Genomic DNA, 9037 nt, shown 5'->3' with positions numbered 1-9037 from the left:
CGCGGGGGGGGGGGGGGGGAGGGGCACAGTCCCAGCAGCAGCAGCAGCAGCATCATCCCTGCCAGATGCAAATTGATAGTCAAGTCACTCGTCCAAACAATGGGGTCTGGCTAATCCTTTTACAATGGGACTAATTGCTAATCAGACCGATTTCACACTGGCTGTTCCCCTGACAATGAGGCTCCGTGGCTGGGGGGGGGGGGGTGGTGGTGGTGAGGAGGCTCCATGGGTGCCCACATCTCCCACCAACTCCCCCATCCTCGTGCCAGGCCCTGCAGCCCACCAGCAGACAGGCACTGGGATGGCACCAGGTTGGCAAAGCCTCCAGTAGCCGGTGGCCAAGGGCTGGCACGGGCTCCAGTCTCATCCTCCCTTGGTGCCAACCAGGGCTGAGCAGGGCCCAGGTCCACCTGCAATGCCTGGCAGCCCTGGTGCCACCTCCAGCCGTCACCTCGGCCACCGAGCGCATCCCCTGCCCCTCTGCAGGGCTATGGGGGTCAGGGCTGGCACCTGAAACGGTGGATGTCACTCCCTGGCATGGTCTGGGTGTGCGCTGGGGACCGGTGCTCCTTGCCTTGTGGCATTTGGGTGCCATGGGGCTATGGTGCCACGTGGGGTCAGGGTGTTGGGAGGGTCTCACGACTTTGCCAAGGGTCTTGAGCCATTGGAGCGGGGTGGCCAGGGCAGGAGTGACATGGGGGCAGATGGGGACAGATGTCTCCCTCCAGACGCAGCAAGGGTCAGGTTGCTGTGAGAAGAGGTGCAGGGCTTTTGGTCACAGGACAGAGAGGGGCAGAGTGGTGTTAGAGGCGCTGTGGAAACCCTGGGACTGGCATCAGCCTTCGCCTGCTCCTCCTGCACGGTGCCAAAAATGTGCCAGGGCCTGGTGCAAGGCAGCTGCTGCCAGGGAGGGTCTGCCAGCCCTGATGTCCCCTTGCGTGTCACCGCACTGCCAGGGCCTGGCTGGGAGCTGAGACCCACATTTTGGGCCATGTGATCCTGTGCTGCTTCCAGGGGATGGGGGCTGTGGGATGTGGGGTGCTGTGGGATGCAGGGTGCTGTAGGGTGTCAGGGTGCTGTAGGGTGTCAGGGTTCTGTGGGATGTGGGGTGCTGTAGGATGCAGGGTGCTGTAGGGTGTCAGGGTGCTGTGGGATGCAGGATACTGTGGGATGCAGGGTGCTGTAGGGTGTCAGGATGCTGTGGGATGTGGGGTGCTGTGGGATGTGGGGTGCTGTGGGATGCAGGATGCTGTGGGATGCAGGGTGCTGTAGGGTGTCAGGGTGTTGTAGGGTGTCAGGATGCTGTGGGATGAGGGGTGCTGTGGGATGCGGGGTGCTGTAGGGTGTCAGGGTGCTGTGGGATGTGGGATGCCGGTGGCTGGGGGGCTGGCGGGGGTTGGCTGGAGCGGTGGTGGGGGTGAAGCAGGTCCCTGCCTGCCTGGTGTTAATAAGCTCCCGTCCCGCCCCCGTGCAGCCCCCTGCCCTGTGCCCTGCACCCTGAGCCACAGCCAGCCGAGCGCATCGGGATGCTAATGAGGCAAGAGCCAGGCTCGCAGCGCCTTGCACTTAATTGCTGCTGTCTTTTGGCTCTTAATGAAGCTCCGCTGCAGAAGAGACAGCAGCCTCCCCTCCCCTCCTCTCCCTCTGGCAGCTTGACCCCGCCAGCCTGGTCCCCTGCCCAACACCAGCCTGGCTCCATGGGTGGTGCTGGGTGCCTGGGTGCCTCATACTGGAGCTGCCAAGCAGAGGGAGTAGCAGAGGAGGAGGTTAGGACCATGCTGAACATCACCCCCATCCATCCATGGCATTTGCTGTGGGATGCAGGGTGCTGTAGGGTGTCAGGGTGTTGTAGGGTGTCAGGATGCTGTGGGATGAGGGGTGCTGTGGGATGCGGGGTGCTGTAGGGTGTCAGGGTGCTGTGGGATGTGGGATGCCGGTGGCTGGGGGGCTGGCGGGGGTTGGCTGGAGCGGTGGTGGGGGTGAAGCAGGTCCCTGCCTGCCTGGTGTTAATAAGCTCCCGTCCCGCCCCCGTGCAGCCCCCTGCCCTGTGCCCTGCACCCTGAGCCACAGCCAGCCGAGCGCATCGGGATGCTAATGAGGCAAGAGCCAGGCTCGCAGCGCCTTGCACTTAATTGCTGCTGTCTTTTGGCTCTTAATGAAGCTCCGCTGCAGAAGAGACAGCAGCCTCCCCTCCCCTCCTCTCCCTCTGGCAGCTTGACCCCGCCAGCCTGGTCCCCTGCCCAACACCAGCCTGGCTCCATGGGTGGTGCTGGGTGCCTGGGTGCCTCATACTGGAGCTGCCAAGCAGAGGGAGTAGCAGAGGAGGAGGTTAGGACCATGCTGAACGTCACCCCCATCCATCCATGGCATTCCCAAATCCCTCAAACCCCGTCCCCTCTCTCTGTGCTGGGCACAGCAGCCCAGTCCCAGTGGCATCTTCTGCCTGAGCAGACCCAGAGAGCGCTGGCAGGGACAGACCCCCTATATTGGGGGTCCCCAATCCTGCCAGGGAGCCCAAACAAGCCCTGCTGGGGCATCCCCAGCCCCCTGGGTGATGTGTGTGGGTGCAAGATGGCATCACGGGGCTGAGCTGGTGGCTCTGGCTCTGCAAACACAGTGATGGCCACATGCTCTGTCCCCTGCCGCTTGCACCACGGCTTGGTGGCACGGAGGGGAGCTTGGGTCACCCTGTGGCTGCAGGGAGAGGTGTTGGGGGGGTCAGGGAGAGCTCTCCCTGCCAGGCAACTTGGCCCAGGGCTCGGCTTGCTGTGGCTAAAGGCGACGAGCGGTGACATGGGCAGCCACCTCCCTGTGTCCCAGCCTGTTCCCTGATCTGTCCCAGCCTGTTCCCTGATCTGTGCCAGCCACGGCCTGCCCCCTCCCCAGCCGTGCGCGGGGCTGTGCAGGAAGGGGTTAACGGCTAGCCCATACCTGCAGTTGCATTTTAAAGATGTGAAATTAAAGCCCGTAATTTATTCTCCCCACACACGAAGGAGCAATTAGTTCTAAACACGGCTTAATCAGTCAGCGCGAGATTGATTTCTGTAGACTTGGATTTGGTGGCTGCTGGCGAGGAGCCAGCCTGGGAGCAATCTCCAAATAAATGAAGTGCAGAGAAGTAAGCCATTACATAATATGATAGATGAGGCTGGAGCTCACTCGCCTCTTCATTAGTATTCCCAACGCCAGCAGCAGCACCAAACTTTCTTCCTGGCACCTTGGTTCCTTCCCCCTCCTCGTCCCTCTGCAGCTGGGCAGGGGCAGGAGGAGCTGCCCCCCCTTCCGCAGCCCCTCCGAGCCCACGGGCAGCGCAAGGGTCTCTGCACCCTGGGGTGATGCTCTGCCTCCTCCCTTTCCCCTCTGGACCCTGGGGAAATGGGGGCGCAGGGAGCTGGAGCGGCACCCCCTGGGCTGTGGGAGATGCAGATGTCCCATGGGCTGCAGGAGATCCGCAGCAAGAGGCAGATGTCCTCACCCCCTGCTCTTCCCCCGGCCAGAGCTTTGAAGGCATCTCCCCAGGATCACCCCAGCCTGTCCCCCCATGGTTGGTGGCAGCTGGGGATGTTTGCATTGGGACGTGGCCCTGGTGCAAGCTCCCTGCCTCCTCCTGCATTTTCAAGGGCATCCCCACTCCGGTGGGGTGCTCAGCGCCCCAGGTCAGGCAGGAGGGTGAGGAGCGAGTGTCGCTCTCAGTAGGAAACCCTCTTGAGGTGCTGGATACGGATACAGGAGCCAGGAGTGTCTGGGAGGAAAGTGGTCCCCAGAAGTCCCCATCCCCCGTCCCCTCCTTGCCCCTTGTCTGGGCAACGGGGTTTTAGCTGGGTTTGCAAGCCCCTCATGCTGTCGTGCCCCAGCTTCTTGGGCAGGGTGTGTGCCTTCTGTCCCTGCCTTCTGTCCCTGTGCCAGCCTGCAGACACAAGGGAAACAGACCTCCTGGGCCCCTGGCCCTGCTGGCAGAGGGTGACAGGAATTTTGGAGACAAGTTCTTGGTGCTGACAAGTTCTCTGGGCCGTGGTGGTACTGCTGCGTCACCCTGCCTGGTGATGAGGGATGGGGGGAGCACATCACAGAAGGATGCTGGGGAGGGAACGTGGTTTGGATGTGGCTCCAGAAGGTCGGTGCTGGGTGATGTGTGGGCAAAAGAGGGTCCCTCTGCCCCTGGAGCTGGTGGGGTGGGGAGAGTGGGCTGGGACCTCTCAGAGGTGCTCGTGCTCAAGGATGTGCTGGAAGTATCCTGGTGGGCTCTGCTGGGCACAGGGGTGGCCAGGGCTGGGAGGGATGGAGAAGACCTGGACCTGTGCACGGTGCTGCCTCTGCCTCTGCTTTCCTTGTCCTTTCCTTGTCCTCTTCACCTTGTCCTTCCTCAGGCTCTTGGGAAGAAGAGTCTCCTGAGACCTGGCCCTGCCTGGGGCAGGGCTGGTGCACGTCCCTGGGGGGGGCACATGATAAAGACACCCCTCCCGCTCCCTGCCATGATGGTAATTGCACTAACGAGGGACAGTTGATAGGTACAGCAAAGGGCCATGACCCACGGGCTCCCGGAGGTGAAACACCCAGCGGTGCTGTGGGAGAGACCCCCCCAGCTGAGCCCCAGACCCCTGACTCAGACAGCCATGGTGTCCCAGGGGATGGAGCCCAGGTCCTCCATGGTGCTCCGTGTACCCCCCCACCCAAGCCCTGAGGTCACCTCCCTGCTGCCTGGGGTGCTGGAGCCACCGCTGACCGTCCCCTCTGTCCTTGCTGTCTTCCCAGAACTCCATCCGGCACAACCTCTCCCTGCACACCCGCTTCATCCGCGTGCAGAACGAGGGCACCGGCAAGAGCTCCTGGTGGATGCTGAACCCCGAGGGCGGCAAGACGGGGAAGACGCCCCGCCGGCGGGCGGTCTCCATGGACAACAACAGCAAGTTCCTGCGGATCAAGGGGAAGGCCAGCAAGAAGAAGCAGCTGCAGGTGACGCAGGAGCGCGGGGAAGACAGCCCGTCCTCCCAGCAGGCCAAGTGGTCGGAGAGCCCCGCGTCCCACGCCAGCGACGAGTATGACGCCTGGGCGGACTTCAGGACGCGGGCCAGCTCCACCGCCAGCACGTTGAGCGGGCGCCTCTCGCCCATCATGGCCAACCACGAGCCAGACGAGCTGGAGGAGGACGACGGTACCCCCTCCTCTCCGTTGATGTACCCCAGCCCCTCCAGCACCATGTCTCCTTCCCTCAATGCCCGCTGCTCCGTGGAGCTGCCCCGGCTGACCGACCTGACCGGCACCATCAGCCTGAACGAGAGCCTGGGGGAGAGCATGCTGGAGGACCTGCAGGATGGCTACACCATGAGCCCCTCGCAGCAGCTCCCCCCGGCCGCCCTGCGACAGCGCAGCTCCAGTTTCTCCTTCAACTCCAAGTGCTCCACCATGGGGGCTGCCACCAACACCTACTGCGGGACCATCTACAGCCAGCCGGCCATGAGCCTCATGCGCCGCCTGCCCATGCAGACCATCCAGGAGAACAAGCAAGCCACCTTCTCGCCTGTCAGCTCCTACAGGAACGCCTCGCTGCAGGACCTGCTGTCCTCCATCTCCTACGCGCACAAGGAGAGCATGGTCCCGGGGGACCTGCCCCTGCCGCAGGCCAGCCCCATGGTGCCGGCCCGTGGCCACAGACACAACCCGCTGCTGTGCGGGAGCGGGGAGCAGGGTTTGTCCTCCTACCCGTCCCACCCGGGCTCTCTCATGAAGAGCAATGCTTTGTACCACCCGTCACCAGCCGGTCACCACCCTGCGGTCAACACCAGTGCCTTAGCTAATCCTGTCAGCCTTATGAGCTTGCCCAGTGACACGTGCAGCATGACGGCCATGCCGCACCACGGGCATCTGCATTCCTACGCTAATAACCAAGGGGCACACATGAGCTTGCTGGATTCGCTGCAGGGCCCCTACCCGGGGGCCGTCCACCCCCCTGTGTTGGGCCAAGACAGGTTCCCAGCAGACCTGGACCTGGACATGTTCAACGGGAGCCTGGAGTGCGACGTGGAGTCCATCATCCTGAATGACTTTATGGACAGCGATGAGATGGACTTCAACTTCGACTCGGCTCTCCCCCCGCAGAATGGGCTCAACGTGCCCGCGCTGCCCGGGGGCCCGCAGCCCACGAACCAGAGCTGGGTGCCCGGGTGACGCCTGCCCCGGGGTAGGGGGGGCTCACCGCCGAGAAGCCACGAGGGGAAACATTGAGACTAACTAATTTTTTCTTTTTTCTTTTTCCTTTCTCTTCTGCCTTTGTTTGTTAAGATGGGCTAGAGCCATCGGTCGGAGCTTGGGGTCGAACAACAAAACACACCGTAGGGTCACAAATTGAGACGGGGTAGGGCCCCTGGCCCCCACATGTGCCTGATCCGCTGGGTCCTCCTGCGAGCATCCTCCAGAGGAAACCTGGGGAAGGCAGCCAGAGCCAGGCAGGTCCAGGGGGGAAGCAGGAAGGGAATTCCTTTCCAGACGGTCCCAGTGCCCCACTGTGACAATGCCAGTTTGGTTTGTCCTTGGGCTGGTGACGGAGCGGTAATGGCCGGTGGCATGGGAACCCCCTGCCTGGGCACCCCTCTCTGGAAAGGGCCCCTTTGCTCTGAGTCACCACCAAAAACGAGTCCCCAGAGTAGGAGTGTGAGGAGTAGGGACAGTGCCCTGGGGCAAGGAGGGGCTCATCACCTTTAAATCCTGGTGGAGATGGGACCTCTGCCAAGCCCAACCCCCCCCCTGCCAGGCCACCTCCATTGCGGGTTGTCTCGCCTGGCTCCAGGTGGGTTTTCTTCCCAAGGAGTGAGAAGGGGGGTTGGCCATGGAGGGAAGGGGGCCCTGGGGGCAGCATCTGGGCAGCCCACGTGCCCACTGGTGGCCCAGGGTGCCACAGTCACTCCTGCCCACAGCAAAGCCGCCGTGCCCTGCCTGGAGCAGGCGTGAGATGCTCCTGCACGAGGTGGTCCTGTCAGGAGTGACCCGCTGCTGGCCTGGGTGTCCCTGTGTCACAGGCTCAGGGGGAGCACATAGGGTCGGGGATTGGGGCGTATTTATTTGATTTCATGCACTCTTTTGCCATTGAGGTTTTGTGTTGGGGGGCAGCAAGGGCGGAGCACGGGGAGAGGAGGAGAGAGGCTGCGAGCAGTGCTGGGGGCTGCGCCACGTCACGCGTCCCAGCTTGGCCGTGGCACTGGGTGTTGGATGGTGAGGTGGAAGCTGTGTCACCCCTGGTGAAGGGTGTGGGGGTGAGAGGAGGGGAGGGATGCGGTGGCCAGGCCTCTGGAGGCAGTGTGAGGCCCACCCTGCCCCAAGCCTGGGTGATCCACGCTGCTTCCCCCACCTGCAGAGCTCAGGGAGATGCCACAGGGCTGTGGGGCTTCTGGGGGGCCACTGCTGGTCTCAAGAGTGACTCCAGCCAGCAGCCAGCATGCCTGTCCCTCGTCCCTGCCCATTCCCAGGATGACAGGAGAGCTGGTCTGGGGGGATGGCAGCAAGAGGGGGCAGCCATGGTGCACCCATCTCCCGGGGTCCGGTTCTCCGTGGGGATGGGGACCATGAGTCACTGCTGCGTGTGGGGACCCCAAACTGGCCCCACAGCCCTGTGGGCAGGGGTGAGCCAGGGACCCACTGCCAGGAGCCCATCCCGTGGGGCAGCAGGGTTTGGAGCAGGGCAGGCAGGCAGAGGAGATGGAGGGGTGGGGGGAGAGGCTGTGGGAGCTGCTCTCTGTCCCCTGGGGCTCTTGGCACACCCTGTCTTCCTTCCGGGGACCACACGCTTTCTCAGACCCCCTGCCCCTGGGATGCAGCGAGGGTTAGTCCACTGAACCAGCACGTTTTCCTGGCCCAGCTCTTCCCTTCCTGCCCCAGCACCATCTCCTCTACCACGGGGCAGGCGCTGGGTCCCACGAGCCGCAGGGGAGGTGTGGGGGCTCGGAGCTGGGGCAGGGTGGGAGCCAGGGTGGGCACCTCCTGCTCCTCTCCTGACCCACCGGGCTGTGGCAAAGCGGGACAGAGGAGCCCCATGTGCCACCCTTCATCTTCACCCTGGGCACACGGCGGGCATAGTCGCTAAAGACATTTTTACAGGTTAATTAATTATGTTTACATTATTTGATCATGTACAGAATTTAATATATTCTATTATATATAATCTTTCTTGAATGCTTTTTTAAAAAAGGATTATTCTTTGGTCAGGATCATTACCGCATTCCTTTTATACACCACCTCTCGTTTCAGGCATATTTAAAATTGTTGGAAACTGATTGCAAATGACTATTTAATACCCGGCACCCCGGCTCTGCCACGAGGTGTGAAGGGCTGCCGGCGAGGAGAGGCAGGGAGGGCGGCTGGGGCTGCCCGGGGAGAAAAGAGGGGTTCTGCCCCCCGAGCATGGGAGATAGGGAAGGGGTCCTGGCTCTTCCAGGCATCCCATCCCCAGGCACACACCCAGCAGCACACCAGCACGGGGGCCAGCTGGGGCTCACCCCGGCAGCAGGGCATTTGCAGATGGGATGCTCAGGCACAGGGATGCCCGCCCAAACCCCCTTTCAGTGGGCCAACCATCATTGTGGAGGGGAAGCCACACCAGCAGTAGGAGAAATGCCTTACAGTCGTCGTGCGGTGCGAGGGATGGCAGGCAGCGGGGGGGGGGCAGGCACAGAGACACCCCCCCGTGGAAAGTGGCTGGACCCCGGGGACGGGTGGAGGGGGAGGCGAGACGGGCTGGTCCCGCCGCGGCCGAGGGGAGCAGAGCCGAGGGGTGGTGATGGCATGGGGGGGGGTCAGGGCTGTGTCCATGGGGCAGGCAGGTCCTGGGGGTGGCTGGCAAGGTCATGCCCCCCCCTGCAGCCCCCACTGCCCCGCTGCTGGAAGGGGAAATCAGGGCTTTATTTCACTGTGCGAGGCTCCAGGTTCCCTCTCTGGAAACGGCTCCCCGAGCACAAGCCACCTCATGTCCCACCTCGCTCGGCTTCAGCCTCCCCTCTCCATCACCCCCTCTCCATCCCGGCCCCCCCGCTTCCCTCCGCCGCCCCAC

General features: G+C 62.9%; 1 protein-coding gene across 1 annotated transcript in view; it reads left to right on the top strand.

The window, feature by feature from the left end:
- Positions 1-8605, top strand: part of LOC106892165 (forkhead box protein O6-like) — a 73045-nt gene extending 64440 nt beyond the window's left edge. Inside the window, exon 7 of the mRNA XM_014949158.1 lies at positions 4753-8605. Coding sequence (XP_014804644.1) covers positions 4753-6165 — 1413 coding nt within the window. The 3' untranslated portion in view covers positions 6166-8605. The remainder of the gene's footprint in view (positions 1-4752) is intronic.
- Positions 8606-9037: the final 432 nt, after the last annotated feature.

This window comes from Calidris pugnax, unplaced genomic scaffold, assembly GCF_001431845.1.
Source record: "Calidris pugnax isolate Ruff unplaced genomic scaffold, ASM143184v1 scaffold174, whole genome shotgun sequence".
NCBI classification, from domain to species: domain Eukaryota; kingdom Metazoa; phylum Chordata; class Aves; order Charadriiformes; family Scolopacidae; genus Calidris; species Calidris pugnax.
The sequence above is the reverse complement of the archived record's forward strand: the minus strand, read 5'-3'. Positions and strand labels throughout refer to the sequence as shown.